At 37.5% G+C, this 17917-nt stretch overlaps 1 protein-coding gene across 2 annotated transcripts; it reads left to right on the forward strand.

The window, feature by feature from the left end:
- The first annotated feature begins 2663 nt into the window (after positions 1-2663).
- LOC110109813 (histone-lysine N-methyltransferase, H3 lysine-9 specific SUVH5) lies at positions 2664-17382 on the forward strand. 2 transcript variants are annotated; one of them, XM_020841010.2, is made up of 2 exons: positions 2664-6326; positions 17054-17382. In XM_020841010.2, exon 1 carries the CDS (start codon positions 3050-3052, stop codon positions 6194-6196), a length of 3147 nt encoding a protein of 1048 aa, XP_020696669.1. In that variant the 5' UTR covers positions 2664-3049; the 3' UTR covers positions 6197-6326; positions 17054-17382. The 2 variants fall into 2 exon arrangements, with proteins under 2 accessions (XP_020696669.1, XP_020696670.1); XM_020841011.2 differs by having other exon boundaries at positions 17101-17382.
- Positions 17383-17917: the final 535 nt, after the last annotated feature.

Genomic DNA, 17917 nt, shown 5'->3' on the forward strand with positions numbered 1-17917 from the left:
TGAGTTATTTATTTTAATAATTGATGGTTTAGTGATTTTTTATTCATTGTAATTACATGTGTTGTTTTATGTATTCTATCATGTTATTGAATGTTTATTCAATATGTATTAATTATATATTAACTGTATATTTACTGTATTGAGTGTATATCTATATTCTATTGATACACAGTTAATACATAAAAAAAATATATAGTTAATATACAATTAATACACAATCAATACTAAGTAAATACACAGTTAATATAAGTTTAAAAATGAATCACAAAATGAAAAAAAAAAAAATTCATGGACATTTGTAATATGTGCAACTTAATTTAGAAATGGAAGATAATGTCATACACAATCGATATATAGTAAATAAATAATTAATACATACATAGTAAATATATAATTAATACACAATTAATATCAAGAAAATACACAGTTAATACAAGTTTTAAAAAAATCACAAAATGAAAAAAAAAAAAAAAAACTCATGGACTTTTGAAATATGTGAAACCTAATTTAGAAATGGAAGATAATGTCATACACAGTCGATATATAGTTGAAACATAGTTGATACGTACTAAATATACAATACATACGTAGTTAATACATAATTAATACCAAGTATACACAATTAATATAAGTTAAAAATAGAACCACAAAATGAATAAAAATAACTCATAGACATTTATTGCACAATTAATACAAAGTCAATAAAAATTTTACATGAAGTTTTACACTCGCCACTTTACATTGCCACAACGTCCAATCGTATATACCAAACCGAATGACCTTTTCACTTTTTTTAATAGTGCCTTATGTTTTGTGTTCATCGGAGGTTCATGGACTAATTTAAAATAATGACGTATAAATACCCTAAACCCTAAAAACAAAAAAACGTAAACCCTAAAAACTATTTTGAGAGAAAAAAAAAACTCTCTTTGAAGATGAAATAAACCAGAATGAGGGGCTAACTTTGTTGGATGATGATAAACTCCATGAGTTTTCATAGGGCTTGAACGCCAATGAACAGTCTGCAATGCCGGAGATGAAAAGTTAGCCGACTCCAATGACGAAGATGAAAAGTGAATTCGAAGATGAAAAGTGAACTGGTTCCTCAACTTTAAATCTCATGCGAATTCAAATTAAATTTGCACCTCTGGACCAGGCTAGGTCGGTTAGGCTAGCAAGGGAAAAACAAAATACAACATCTATATTAGATGTTCACGTGTCCAATCCACATGTCACGATTTCATTGGAGTCCAACGCAAAGCTACGTCCGGCCTCAACACGTAATAATTTGTCACAAAGAAGAACAGGAGGAGAAGGAAGAAGATGATGCATGCATTAATGATTACAAGAAGCTAGACCTTAAAGATGATTCAAGCATTAATATTTATTCAATGCATTGTATAAATAATAAAATCTTATATGTATTTTTGTTTAATTGAAAACTTTTAAATTTACTTTCAAACATTTTTGCTATGTACAATGGGTGTATTAATGTAAATTTTATGATATTTAATATTATTTTAGCTCAATATTTAATATTCTTTGAGCTAAATTTATCAAATTGAATAGGTAGAAAAATATTCTTGATTTCAAAAAAATGTAATTGTATTTTCCTCGCACTGAAATTATAATGTAGAGATATAGAAATATATTTTTTTCATGATATCTACTTACATCCTTATTTTTTATAATTTACTCAAAAATATTTTATTATTCTTTAAAAAAATAAATTTTTTATGAAGGAATATCATATATTCTATTTTTTTCAGATTATTTTAAAATATAATAGTATATTATCAAAAAAATTTATAGTGCTCTGATATATAAAACTTATAAAATATTTGCTGAAATTGGATACAATTTTAATTTAAATTGCTAGTTTTTTTTTTCATATTCTTCTTAAAAATTTTTGACACTTAAATAATTTTCTTTCATCTCAATATATATAAGGATATCAAAGTAATTTATTATGATATAGATGCAATACAACAACTTGACAGTTATGTTTCCCAAATAAAATATATTAATTTTTGTACAATAACTTCAGAAAGCAGCTTTCTATACAATAATTTCACAATATACTTTACCGACAGCTGCACCTGTCTCCAATGAATCCAAAGGCTTTGAGGAAGACACCATTGAAGATTATCAATGAAATCAAATAATCCAGTATATTGATCACACTGAAAGGTTTGAAAATTTTGGGCACTGAACTTTTGAAAGAGATAGATCCCATCAATCCAAGGGTTAAAAAAAATAATAGGTGATTGTTAGCATAAACGCTGAGCTCAATCACACTCCTAAAACTATAGACAATCTTGTGAAATTGTTTAAAAAAAGAGACATTTCTTAAGAGTTAGATCTATAAAGAGTCATAAACTTTGTAGCAAAAATCAACAAGAGGAGTATTAACATTAAAAATTATACTAATAAATTTAGGTTTGGTTTGGGATTTCCTTCTTGCTATTTATTAAAATAGCTTTTTAATAAAAAATTAAAATTTTTTATAATCTGCTTTGAAAAATAATAAAAAGTCATCACAAATAATATCTCAATTTTAGATAAGTTAAAAATATCAATGAAGATGAGATTAAAAATACCTTTATTTCTAATTAATAAAGTAAAAATTATATCATATCGTAGAGAAAATTATTAATCAAACTTAGTAATTTGCTTTTAAGAATTCTGGGCTGTTACTTGCCTGAGCCTGGAATCTCGCACAAAATGAAGGAGAGTGATGGGATTTCGGAGTTCCTGAAAGTGACTGCTACAGTTTGAACTATTCAGGCCAAGAAAAACCCTAGAGAAAAGCCTGCCAATCCATTTTCCTGGGCCATGAGCGAAGGTTTCGTCGTTGCTCCCTTGCCGGAACACAGACCCCTCTCTCTCCACTGCCCAAGTGGCGGCCAGCATTGTCGCTTTAAGCTATTCCTCCCGTTTTACGTCCTATACGGTTAGTTCCTTTTCTTGCCTCTCAATCCCATGACTATTTTAAGGTTGCCGCTTGGATTTCTCATGGGAGAGTGAATCTCTCCATTCTCGAATAGTAATGTTTCAAGTGGACACTCTGCCAAAGTACAAGCGGCCGAAGGCCTTCGCCATCCGCAATTTCCCCCAGGGATGTAGCCCTCATGAAGTCAAATTGTATACTAAACCTGTAGAACAAGCGTCTTCTGTGGTGGGGTTGGAGAATGTTAAGCTCACTGGATCAGAAAACTATTTAGAAGCCAGTCCTGAGCATGAGAAACTTGAAGTGCGGGAATTAGTGAGGGAGAGTTCAGAGTTATCCAAGTTTCAGAATGGGCATTGTTCTTCAAAGATGTATGGACCTCCAAAGAGGAGGAAAGTTTTTTCTATCCGACAATTTCCTCCTGGATGTGGACCAAGTTCTGACGGTATCAACAAAGATTCGCTAAAGGCTAAGAATTTGGTGGGGAAGAAAATTGATGAAGCAAGCAAACATTTAGTGGGTTATACTCTTAGTGTTGCGGCTACTGAAATTGTTGGGGAACAAATGAGAATGAATGATGATATTGAGGCGGTTACTGAAACTATTCACGGAATTTGTCGTGAGACAGGAATCAGGCCTCAGATTTCTTCTATGAAATATAAATTTTTTGATGGGGAGAAAAAGAAACCGGATTCAAAACAGAAAGAAATGGTAGGGTGTTCTGCTTTGATTAAATATTCTGGAAATAATTTGCATCCCATGAAGAATATGACTTTGGTGAAGCAGCCATTAGTGATGCATAAACCCGCACGAGCTGCAGATGCTGAAAAACACTTGAATCATGAGAAGTCTATGGTGAAGCAGGCAAAAATAGCAGATAGCTCTGTGAAGGTTGCATTTTCTGAAATGGCTTGTGTTGAGGATAGAAATGATTCTGATATAACAAAAGGGAAAGCGAAAAACTTTGGTGAATGTACTTTGGTCAGATCAAATACTGACAAGAATTTCTATGGTAGTGGAACTCAAGGCAATATTAGTCACGTTCAGATAAAATCCTCATTGAAACGTGGTTCAAAGAAGATCTTTGGTCGCTCTATTTCTGATAAGACATTAGGTGGTTGCAAAGGCTATCAAACCAACAAGAACCTTCAAATCAAAGAAAATGCTGGCAGTTCATCTCATGTAGTTGTGAAATCTACATTTGCAAGTAAGTTATTGGATAATGATGGTAATCCATTGGTAGGAAAACATTCTGTAAATGAATGTGAAATTACCCAAATAGTTAGTGATAGTTTAAAGAGAAAGTTGTCAGCTGAGGTTCTTTTTAAAGACTACATTCCAGATGAAGGTGAAGATTTTCTTGAAGCTTATGGGGAGAGGATGATTAATCAGGCTCTGTTGGCTGCTGAAAATTGCACCTTGAGGAATTCCAAGAGATTCAGTGCAGTTGGTTCTGGTTCTGGCTTTGTACAAAGCAAAATAAAGAAGGAGAAGAGTTTGGTAGACAGGAACTATGCTTCAAAGGTTTTTTCTTCTTCCCAACAAAAGAACAAAGGCTTAATTAAGGATATTGATCATTTGGTAGGAGCAGATACAAGCCGGAAAGAAATTACTGCATTTAAAAAACATAATGAATTTAGTGTTACCATGACCCCATTTAAATTGAGTCAGAAAGGTAGTGATAATGAAGAAGTTTTGGCTCGGCACCGAGTTAAGAGGGCTTTGCGAATTTTTCAGCTTATATGCAGGAAACTTTTGCGAGCAGAAGAGTCTAGCTCAAAAAAGTTGGGTAAAATAAACAGGATTGATCTGCAGGCTTCTAAAGTGCTCAAAGATAATGGTGAATGGGTGAGCAATGGTGAACCGATATTGGGGCATGTTCATGGAGTTGAAGTTGGTGATGAATTCCATTACAGGGTGGAGCTCTCATTAATTGGCCTTCACCGTCTATTTCAGGGCGGTATAGATAGTATGAAGCAAAATAGGATGCTAGTGGCGGTTAGCATTGTGGCTTCTGGTGGATATGAGGATGATGTGGATGGTTCAGATGTTTTGATATATTCTGGTTCAGGTGGAATATCTGCTGGCGGAGATAAGCAACCAGGAGATCAAAAACTTGAGCGTGGTAACTTGGCATTAAAGAACAGTATAGAAGCTCAAACACCTGTGAGGGTTATTCTTGGTTTTAAAGAGAAAAGTGATCCTCATGATGCAAGGGGCAAGCTAGTCTCAACATTCACCTATGCTGGATTGTATCATGTGGAGTCATACTGGCAGGAGAGAGGTTCTCATGGGTTTAATGTGTTCAAGTTCCAGTTGAAAAGGAAGCCTGGGCAACCGGAGCTTGCTTTTAAAGAACTGAAAAGGTCAACGATGTTAAGAATCCGTGAAGGTCTCTGTGTTGAGGATATAACTCGGGGAAAGGAGAAAATTCCTATCTCTGTAGTTAATACAATTGACACTGACCGTCCAACACCTTTTAAGTATATAACCAAGAACATTTACCCTTCATGCTATGTCAAGATACCTCCAAGGGGTTGTGATTGCATCGGTGGTTGCTCTGATTCCGATAAATGTGCTTGTGCCATTAAGAATGGTGGGGAAAATCCTTATAACTGCAGCGGTGCTATTGTACAAGCGAAGTCACTTATTTATGAATGCGGACCTTCCTGTAAATGTCCTCTTTCATGCTACAACAGGGTCGGCCAACATGGTATCAGAATGCCATTGGAGGTCTTCAAGACTGGAGGTAGAGGTTGGGGTGTTAGATCCTTGAAATCTATTTCATCTGGCAGTTTTATATGTGAGTATATAGGAGAGTTGCTTCAAGATGGTGAGGCTGACCAGAGGACTTATGATGAATATCTTTTTGACATTGGCCATAATTATGATGACCGCTCTTTATGGGAGGACCTTCCAAATCTTATACCAGAACTGCAATCTAACTCTGTTTGTGATACTGTAGAAAATGTTGGTTTTACAATTGATGCAGCAGAATATGGAAACATTGGGCGATTTATTAATCATAGTTGCTCGCCTAATCTGTATGCACAGAATGTTCTATATGACCATGATGACAAGAGGATTCCTCACATAATGTTCTTTGCTGTTGATAATATTCCACCATTACAAGAGTTAACATATCACTACAACTACACAATAGATCAAGTCCGTGATTCTGAGGGAAACATAAAGCAGAAGGCTTGCTATTGTGGTTCTCATGAGTGTCGTGGCAGGCTTTACTGAGCTTATCAGTGCTTTCCTATACTGGTATGAAGATTAACTAAAACATACCCATCAGCCTTCTCAGAGTATGCACTTAGGGTTACAGTTGAAATTTTATATGTCCAAAGATCTTCATGATGAAACTAAAGAGGTAAGTTCTTAATTTCGTACAAATCATTGGCTGCATAATGCTTTTTGTCGTATAAATGGAGAATTCAATGTCATCATTGTAAGTGTGAAATTCATTTTAAATTGTTTTTAGTTTAAAGTTTGTTGTCTCACCTGGATTTTTGTCACTTTGAAGAGGAATTATGAGATTTTTACTGTTGTACTTTACAATAGACCTATCAGATTGTATGTTTGGTTTATCATACATTACAAGTTTAGGACTCAGACTCAGGTTCTGTTTAGGCAGTTGCTTGTCTTTAAAAGTTGTTGTAGAACCATTATTGATAAAATAAACTTTTTAAAGACTGTTATTGGTACTATAAATTTTTTCCTGTCAAAAAATAATTTTCTTACATCTATGACACTTCAATAATTTTATTTATAATTTTTTTGTCATTAAAAATATCTAAAAATAGATACAAAAGCTCTAGTCAAATATGATTGTTTTGTTGTCTGCTAGAAACAACAATCACATAATTCAGCAAATACTCTAATAGAATTTATAGTAGAGAAATGGAAAAACGCTGCATTGCATCCAGCGAGAGTTCTATAGTTAATATATTTTATAACCAATATAGAGAGAGCATCTAAGTATATTAAAGGAAGAAGAAAGCAAATGAACTGTTAGATTGAAATCGTTGCACAGTAAAGCTGCAGCTTTAACTATGCAAAAGGTTCTCTGAGGTAATCAAAGAAAGTGCTTGTAAAGTTGAGAGAAGGGCTGCTGTATATCATAAGTTATACCACATAAATTCTGCTTATCATCTATTGAAATCCAGCCGTTCCTAGTTCAAAGGATCCAACAGACACAAAGATCAATCCGTGGGATACTCTCATGGATCACGCCATAATGAGGGAACAAATTTAGGAAAGATTTCTATTTTCTTATTTATGTATTAAATCTGCAATTTATTATTTCCTCATTAGGATATCTTTTATAGATCTATAAATAGGGAAGATTGTAATGAAAAAAAAAAGCTTTTCGCTCTCAAATTCTTGTTTTAACATGGTATCAGAGCCACTGGCCTTAATTGCCGTTGAAGAACGATCCTAGATCGTCGGAGAAAAAGAAGAAGAAGCTCGGAGCATCCGACATCAGATCATTGCCGACTCCGTGTGCGCCGAAGCCGGACGGGACGAACAGTGATGGAAGTCGCTGCAGCAGGCAAAACTTCCGATTCCGCCAACGTCGACAGCAGGATAGTCGAACATCCACGTAGGAGACGGAGTCGAAGAAGCATCGTACTTACCCGATCCGACGGGAAGAGAAGATCGGCGAAGGTGTTCCGACCTGACCGGAAGAAAAGACTCCTGCCGAGCGGCTCCCCGTGTGCGTGTGTGCCCTAACCGAGCGGCTCCTTGCGGTAGCTAATCCTGCGTGCAAGCAGGTGTCGTCCGATCAAGTGATAGAGGAAGATATCGCACGAAATCTCGCTTGCTTCCAGGATCGCACGAGTGAATCCCTTCTCCGTCTCTGGCTCCCGCTCGGTGAAAAAGACCGACCTGTGCCAGTCCCGATCCGAGCCCTTTAAGTTCGGCTAGTGTGGTTAAAAAAAAAAAAACTCAATTATTGGTCTTTATTGCTGACAACTAAAATCGGAGGGATTTTTTGGAAGCCTTCATTGCTATCCAGGAGTGTATAGATAGTCTATACTACTATCATCATGTCAGAAATCAATTCCTCCCAGAGCATTGACCAAACCGAGGAGTCGATGGTGCACCAAGGATGAGGTGATCTCCAAAGCATGCAACCTTCCTATCGTCTAAATGGGAAGAACTACCTGAAGTGGTCTCAATTTGTGAAGACCTACTTGAAGGGAAAAGGTAAAATACATCATCTCCTTGGAGGAGGACCAAAAGAAGGATATCCCAAATTTGGGGCATGAGATGAAGCAGACTCCATGATTATGTCATGGATGTGGAATTATATGACTCCAGAAATTAGTGACACATTTATGTTCCTTTTAACGGCAAAGGACATATGGGATGCTGTCAGACAAACCTACTCCAAAGCTCGTGACGCGGCCCAAATCTTTGAAGTTAAAGTCAAAGTTGGAAGCACGAAACAGGGGAGTAAGACCGTGACGGAATATGCCACCATTCTACAAAATCTGTGGCAAGAACTTGATCACTATAGGTGCATAGAAACCAGATGTCCGTCTAGTGCAGAAGCAGAATATCGAGCTATGGCCTTGGGAATATATGAGCTACTGTGGATCAAAATAATCCTAGAAGATCTGAAGGTTAAGTGGGATGAGCCCATGAAGCTACATTGTGACAACAAATCAGCAATCAGCATAGCCCACAATCCAGTCCAGCATGATAGGACCAAGCACATAGAAGTGGACCGACATTTCATTAAAGAAAAACTAGACAGTGGTCTAGTAAGTGTTGACCATGTATCATCAAAGGATCAACTTGCAGATTTCCTTACTAAAGGATTGGACAGTTCTGTCTTTCTCCGTATGATTGACAAGCTGGGAATGACGGATCCATATTTCCCAGCTTGAGGGAGAGTGTTGAAATCCAGCCGTTCCTAGTGCAAAGGATCCGACGGACACAAAGATCAATCCATGGGATACTCTCATGGATCACGCTATAATGAGGGAACGAATTTAGGAAAGATTTCTATTTTCTTATTTATGTATTAAATCTGCAATTTATTATTTCCTCATTAGGATATCTTGTATAGATTTATAAATAGGGAAGATTGTAATGAAAAAAAAAGCCTTTCCCTCTCAAATTCTCGTTTTAACATCATCCCCCCTCAAGTTAACAATCCTCTTAGTGATTGTTAACTTGGGACGAAGCTCATGAAATCATTTGATGGGTAGTGGTTTGGTGATGATATCAGCTGTTTAATCCATAATATTGACATATTTAATGGAGAGTCTTTTGTTTTTAACACAATTCCAAATAAAATGAAAGTCAATCTCAATATGCTTGGTTTAATGATGAAAAAAATGATTGTTAGCAAGTGCTAGTGCACAAATATTATGACAAAATAGTTCGTTGGAATTGTGATAGGAATGCAAAATTCTTGCAGAAGGCGTCTCAATCATATCAGATTGGAGGCAGCTGTAGCTAAATCATGATATTCATCTTCAGTTAATGACCAAGCAACAATCTTTTGTTTTTTAACTTGCCAAGATATATAATTATTTCCAAGATACGCATAATATCTTGTTGTTTATTTCCGATCCACAGGATCTTCAGCCCAATCAGAATATGAAAAGAGATGAAGTGTAGGGGTGCTAGGTTGAATAGAAAGACCAAATGCGAGTGTGCCTTTAATATAATGTAGAAGACATTTTAGTAAGTAATAGTGCGAATTCAGGGGTTGCTGCATATATTAATAGAGTTTATTGATAGTGCACGAAATATCAGGTATACTTTTGATTAACTAGTGTAAAGAACCAAATAGATGTTCAAAGATCAGGGTTAGTGACACCGGACAACCCTGACTGGGTTTCGTCGATCGGCCTAGTGCAATGGCAAGACAGAGTGGACCTTGAACGGGGACGCCGAGACCTCGCCGATCACCACTGTTTCTACAAGGACTATAAACACCACCACCTGACAGTGCGCCAGGATACAAAATACAAACGAAAGAATTAATTCTCAGCTCAAAATCATCTATCTCTTATTAATGTTCCTTCAGCTATTTATAGTCACTTTTAGAAACAGTGACGGCTACACAAGAAACAAGAATGAAATAAAAGAAAAGCAATACAAATATCTGAAGTTCTTATAGCACATGGTTGCTGTGGCCACACGATTCAGATACATCCTTAGCTCCGGCGTCAGTTCACCGGGGTAGGTGGAACTTCAGGTTCAAAGTAAGGCGATAAGTCGGCGACGTTGAATGTGGCTGAAACATTATATTCGCCAGGTAGATCAATCTGGTAAGCGTTGTCGCCGATCTTTTTGATAATGCAGAAGGGACCGTCCGCTTTTGGTTTGAGTTTGCCAAATGCTCCTGGAGGAAACCGATCCCGCCGTAGACGTATCCATACTCGATCTCGTTGAATGTAGCATATCGTCGCGTCTTGTTGGCAGTGTTTTGGCATTTCTGATTATGCTTGCTAATAAGATCTTGTACCTCTCGATGTAGCTGTTGAATCTCTTTACTTCGTTGTTCTCCTTCGTTGCTGTAATGTTTGTTTTTAATCTGTGGAATCAATTCAAATGGAGAAGAAGGATTCATACCGTAAACCACATGGAAGGGGCTGTGTCTTGTAGCCTGATTAACAGATCTGTTAAATGCAAACTCGATCTGAGGCAAAATAAGATCCCATTGTTTCAAAATTTTCCCCACAAAACACCTGAGGAGATTACCGAGACTTCTATTAACGGTCTCTGTTTGACCGTCAGTTTGAGGATGAGCTGTTCAGCTGAACTGAAGCTTAGTACCGAGCTTGCCCCATAAAATTTTCCAAAAATGGCTTAAGAATTTGACATCTCTATCAGATGTTATAGTTTTGGGAATACCGTGTAAACGCACGATCTCTTTGAAATATAAGTCAGCTATGTGAGTTGCATCCAAGGTTTTATTACATGGCACAAAATGCGCCATCTTGGAAAATCGATCAACCACTGTCATAATGGAATCCTTGTTCCGTTGAGTTCGGGGAAGACCCAGCACAAAATCAAGGCTGACATCAATCCAAGGACCTTCAGGAACGGGAATAGGAGTATACAGTCCCAATTTTTGGCCGTGTGTTTTTGCTAATACACAAATTCTTCATCATTTTATAAAACGATCAACATCTCTAGCTAACAGTGGCCAAAAGAAATGTTCTTTAATTAAGAACAAAGTCTTATCTCGCCCAAAATGTCTGGCAATTCCGGCTTCATGGCATTCGCTAATGATGGCTAACCTCATAGAGCCATGAGGAATACAGATTCGATTCCCCAAGAAGAGGAGGTCTTGTTGAATGTGATATAACTGGTGTGGTCCCTGTTGGCATTTTATCCAAATGGAACCAAAATCAGAGTCTTGAGGATACACGTCTTTGAGTAATTCAAATCCAATCACCTTGGTCTGTAACGTGTGGACTGATAACAGTCGTCGACTAAGTGCATCTGCCACTTGGTTGTGTTTACCAGATTTGTGCCTAAGCACAAAATGGAAAGCACCCATGAACTCCACCCAGGATGCGTGTCTTCCTTTTAACTTTTTTTGACTGTTATTATAACGTAAGGACTCATGATCTGAAAACAGATTGAATTCATTAGGTAACAGATAATGATCCCAATGATGCAGGGCTCGGATAATAGCATAGAACTCCTTGTCATAAACTGAATATTTATGCCGTGCCTCATTAAGCTTTTCGCTAAAGAACGCAATGGGATGATCCCTTTGGCTTAAGACAGCCCCTATTCCCACATTGGATGCATCACAGTCCAATTCAAAAACATCATTGAAATTGGGTAAGGCAAGAACGGGTGCGGTTGAGACAATCGAATTGAGTTGTTCGAAACTGTGGGCAGCATTGTCATCCCAGTGGAATTTATCGCCTTTCAGCAGTTCTGTGATAGGTGCAGCTACAATGCTGAAGTCTCTTATAAATCGGCGGTAGAATGATGCCAGCCCAAGGAATTGTCTGACTTCAGTGATAGATCGGGGAGCTGGCCACTGCAGAATGGCTTCCACCTTGCAAGGGTCTGCTTCAATATCGTAGGAAGACACCATGAATCCCAAAAATGACACTTTAGGGGTCAGGTATTGACATTTTTGTGGATTAGCATAAAGCTGTTGTGCTCTGAGAATATCCAACACATTTCTTAAATGCAACAAATGCTCTTCAATGGATGAGCTGTAGATTAAAATGTCGTCGAAATAGACAACCACACATTTACTCAGCAGAGGTTGAAAGACCTGGTTCATGAGTCTCATGAATGTACTGGGATGGATACTCCGAAGGGCATCACAGTCCATTCTTATAACCCTCCCGCGTCTTAAACACGGTTTTCCACTCGTCGCCTGGCCGGAGGCGGATTTGGTGATATCCGCTCCGTAGATCAATTTTGGAAAAAATGGCAGCTCCGTGTAACTGATCGAAAAGGTCGTCGATGCGAGGTATTGGAAATCTGTACTTGATGGTAATTTTGTTGATGGATCTACTGTCTATGCACATACGGAAAGTTCCGTCTTTCTTCGGCACCAATAAGGCCGGGATGGCACACGGGCTGGCACTCGGTCGGACAAAGCCTTTCCCGACCAAGTCATTGACCTGCCGTTGTAGTTCTGAGTGTTCATCCGGACGTAAGCGGTATGCGGGTCGATTCGGGAGAACAGAACCTGGAATTAATTCCATATGTTGTTGTATATCACGTAGTGGTGGCAGTCCATTTGGTAGTTCGTTAACTAGAACATCTTCGTAGATTCGTAATAAAGGACGAACCTCTTCCGGAACGACCATGTGCTCTTCATTTTCTTCTATTAGCAGAATTAGGAAGCCCTCCTGATTATTCCTTAATTCTTTAAGAAATAAGCTACGGCCCACTATAGTTGACACAGTTGATTTCTCTGGTTCTTTGATCTGTAACGGTACAAGCACAATTTGTTGATGGTTATGAAGGAATGAATAAGTATTGGAAGTACCGTGATGAGTAGTGTTCTTGTCGAACTGCCATGGCCGTCCTAACAGTAGGTGACAGACATCCATAGGAACCACGTCACAGAGGACTTGATCACTAAAATGGCAGACCAGGCATCTTTTGCAAACTTGGACTTCTGCATTTTTCTGTATCCAAGATAGTGAATAGGGATTTGGGTGATCCCTGGTGGGTAGTTGTAATTTTTCAACCATAAGATTGGACACCACGTTTTCACATCTCCCGCTATCGATGATCACGTCTCACACCTTATTCTTGACGGTGCGTCTGGTTCTAAAGATGTTGTGCCGTAGCCATAATTCTTCTTTATGAATATTAAGAGCATGTATTAATACCAATAGGTCTCCATCATCGCCATGTAGATACGATGTTTCCGCTTCACTCGACTCAACAAAGGAGTTCAGAGGGATTTCTTCTAATTCAGGTTCTTCTATCAATGTGACGACTCGTATGTTGGGGAAATTAGATGCTATATGCCCAAAACCCTGACACTTAAAACATTTGCGGGGAGGTAATGGAGCAGGAATTTGACCATTGCGGGCCACAGTCCGTGGTAATCGATCTTCTGATAATCTACTAGATCCCCCTGTATATTTGTGTGGCTTAGCTTCTTGTTCAATCACGTTTTCTGTTGGAACGATCTTGTTCACGGGCTTCTTGAATCGATTTTGTTGTTTTTCCACTTTTAAAGCTAAATTTACCACATCTTGAAATGTCCAGTAGGACTGGAGTTGAACTACATTGCTGTTAGCGATATTTAGACCTCCTAAGAATCAAGCCACTGTATGTTCTTCCGGTTCTACCACATCACATTTTACGGCTAGTTGTTCGAATTCAGCGACGTAATCTTCTACCGACAATTGTTTTTGTTTTAACTGTGTGAATTTTAAGAACAAATCTTGCCTGTATTGATCGGGAATGTATTTCCGTTGTAGCTCCCTCTTCATTTTGTTCCAGGTCTCGATCTTACTCCGCCCTTCCCGAGTTCTTGATCTCTTCAGGTTTTCCCACCATAACGAGGCGGCTTTCTTCAATCTGATTGCTACCAATTTAACAATTCGATTAGCTGGAACTTCTTTGAAATCAAGAATCCGCTCCACGGTTTGTAACCAGCCGATAAACTCATCAGGATCCATTCTTCCATCAAATTCAGGTAGTTCCATCTTGATTCCAAAATCATTAGGTATTTTCCTATTGTTTCGCTCCCGTAGTCGCTGTCCAACTTCATCGTCGCTGGAGTTTTCTTGATGAAAGGGATTGACGATCTTCTTCTTCATTCGGCCCAGCATTGGGTTCTCTCTTTGTTCACTCCAGGCGAGTCTCTGCTGCAACTGTTCGATTTCTCGCCGTAGATCTTCGATCAAGACTTCTTGGACTGATCGTTGAGGAGCTCTTCGAGGCGGCATCTTTGCCAGCTCTGATACCACTTGACACCGGACAACCCTGACTGGGTTTCGTCGATCGACCTAGTGCAATGGCAAGACAGAGTGGACCTTGAACGGGGACGCCGAGACGTCGCCGATCACCACTGTTCCTGCAAGGACAACAAACACCACCACCTGACAGTGCGCCAGCATACAAAATACAAACGAAAGAGTTAATTCTCAGCTCAAAATCATCTATCTCTTATTAATGTTCCTTCAGCTATTTATAGTCACTTTTAGAAACAGTGACGGCTACACAAGAAACAAGAATGAAATAAAAGAAAAGCAATACAGATATCTGAAGTTCTTATAGCACATGATTGCTGTGGCCACACGATTCAGATACATCCTTAGCTCCGGCGTCAGTTAGGATATGGGAGCAGTTCACTCAGCGGATTGGATGATTTTAGACGCCATTGGAGTAGCAAGAGGCTTGTAATCTAGCATTCCAGCACGATTCAGAACAACAGCAACATATGTTGATTGGTTTAGATAAAAGCCATTTAATGTTTGCAGGACATTATGCCAAGAAAGTACTGAATATTCCCCAGGTTTTTCAATTGAAATGTCTTATGTAAATCAGCCAATAATTTTTGAATAAGATTTTCATTATTGCCGGTCAATAGAATGTTATTGACATAGATCAAAAGGTAAAGAGAATTGTTGGCTCAGTGATTAATTAACATGGATGGGTCGGCTGCTAGACTGAAAACCAAGATTTAGCAAATGAGTGGAAAAAGTAGCAAACCATTTCCTTAGCGATTGTTTAATCCTTAGATGGATTTCTTCAAAAGTCAAAAAAAAAAAAAGATGGCGTGGACCAGCAAATTCATGTGGTTGAGTCATATAAACCATTTCATGAAGAGAGCCGTGGAAGAAGACATATGCTAACAATATGTTTGGGTTTTAACTAGCCTATTTGCAGCCGAGTAAACATAGGATTGGATCTGAGAGGAGGAGATGATGGAGAATTTGAAGATAGAGTCGCTGAATGGATAGGGGCTGGAGAAGTAGATGAAAGGAGTGGCTATGTAGGCGGAGAAAGAACGGGTGAAGAGTGGTTATGTGTACTTAGAGAAGAGCTGGAAATAGTAACATTGCTGGAATGAGATGGAAGAGTAGTTGTAGCTGGAACTAATGTTAAGGGTGGATGGTAAGGCTTAATTGTTGGAGGGAGAGAAGGGGGTGGGTGAGGCATGAAAAAGAAATATATGTTCAAAGAATTTGACATGATGGGAAATAAAAAATGTATTGGTCCGGGGATTGTAGCATTTGTAACTTTTAGAGTTTGGAGCATACTAAAGAAAACACGGGGAGCAAATTTTGAATCAACTTAGTGTTTCGAAATAACCAGTAGCCAATGATAGCATAAACATCTGAAAGTTTTGAGATGGTAGTACATAGGGGATTTTTTGTAGAGTAATTGATAGGGAGAGAAGTTGGATGTGGTAGAAGAGGGAAGTCTGTTAATTAAATACACTGCGGTGAGTAATGTATCTACCCAAAACAAAGATGTTTTGGCATCAGGCATTAAGGTCCTTAGAGCTTCAATGATATGACGATTCTTTCACTCAATGACACCATTTTATTCAGCTATGAAGCATACTGGGAAGTTTTAATGCGAAGTAGTCCAACTATGTTATGAACTTCAATTCATAGTATATGTTAATTATTTTTGTTTCATATGATGCCTAATGTTCCCCATGCTATGGAATAAAGATTTGTTGTTGTATGATGCCTAATGTACGGTGAAATTCAAGATTCATGAAAGATTTCTTACATTCAGCCCACAACACCAAACAGATATATATTTTTTGTTATACAATATTTTTTATTGTAAGGTATATGATGGGAGATATCAAACAATTATAGGCTTGAGCTTCAGATCGACCCGTTGAATTGAATGAAATAATTAGCAGGCAAATTTTCTTACCATTTCTAGGGGTGCATCTAGTAACAGACACATACGGATGGCCTATTGTGATCATATATTTTAGAAGGAGAACACCTTCCTTCTTTTTTTCGCCTTTTTTGAAGAAAGATAGTTACATAAGCATATAAAAAAAAAGTAACAAAAGCATACACATGTAGTGTGTCTTTTCTTTGTAATTTTTTGGTTTTTTTATATGTAAAATGTAAGTTTCAATGATGCAATACATTGGAATGTATTTTTTTAATGTTTGTTATGATGCATTTTAAATGTATTAAAATTTGAAAATCTGTTGATGTAAGCCATTTTCAAATATAGGAAAAATTTAGATTTTTGGGGTTTCAATTCATCAATTTTTTTATTTTTATTTCATTTAGTTCAGATACTGAACTACAACAATAATATCAAGCTTTTATCCCAGTATGCGGGATTTGACTATATAAATCATTTTTCTCCATTGTGTACTTCATGTCAAATATCAGAAAAGTATTAGAGAAATTGAAATGCAACCAATCAGACTGGCTCTAAGCGACCATCAGGTTCATGACGAAGAAAACAATACCCTCCAACACATTAACATGTTTTCTAATGAAATGTTTGGCTTGCATTATGAGGCAACTTTATTTATTTTTTCATTATTAGTAGCTTCTTAACACAATTGAAAAGATTCTTATTTATCCTCCTTTGCAATCGCTGCATTATTTAATGTTTTTCTTTGTATTTCTTTCGTGGCAGCCTTTTTTCAACAGGCTTTTGTGATGCTAAATTGCTATTAATATTAGGGTTACTGCTGAAGATCATTTGTCTCTAATCTGATCAACGTGGATCACATGAAAATGAAAATGGAGTATGTGAGGTCTTCTGTTTTGACTGGTTTTTGTGGGTGTAAATCGGAGCTACCTTCATGGGGGTGAAGTCTTCTACCTCTCATCGTTGTTTTTTTTTTGGGTAAGTTTTTTCTTAAGGACCAGTTTTTTTTAGGGCATGTGATATCTTTTCCATAGCAGAATTTGTATTTTTCTTAAGTTTTGTTTGCAGGCTCATAGAATGGAAAATCTTCAATGGAATATGACTAGCCTTAATCGAAAGTTCTCTCTCATGATTGAGAAGGGTAATTAACTGTAGGGGCTTGCGCCTATAGGAAACCAGAACTCAGATCATAAAGTCCTCACAAAATGAGGGTGAAATCTCTGGGTGGTGTCTTATCTACAAACCCATCTGCCTTCTAAAATTTACCCCGGAACTTAATTCCGTTAAAACTCCCTCGTCGAAAAAAAAAAAACGCGGCGGGGAGGCCGAGGCCGAATTTTCGGAGCCCACATGAAGTTGAACATTCTTCACTCATGGATGATTCCAACATATACGTGTACTAATTTTTTGATGTTATTATCGTATATTAGGGTTTAGGTTTTTATGATCTTGATAGAATATCAAAAGTGTGTTTTGATCATTGTTAGAGTATGTGCTAATTATGTTTGTCTCTAATTTGAATCATGTTATTAGATCATTACTCAAATCATGTTTAAACATTGTTCGATTATGGTTCGAATGGGATCCAAACACTTTTGCACACATTTAAGAATATATTTTGAATAAGGT

Source organism: Dendrobium catenatum, unplaced genomic scaffold (genome assembly GCF_001605985.2).
Source record: "Dendrobium catenatum unplaced genomic scaffold, ASM160598v2 fragScaff_scaffold_819, whole genome shotgun sequence".
In the NCBI taxonomy this organism is placed as follows: Eukaryota; Viridiplantae; Streptophyta; class Magnoliopsida; order Asparagales; family Orchidaceae; genus Dendrobium; species Dendrobium catenatum.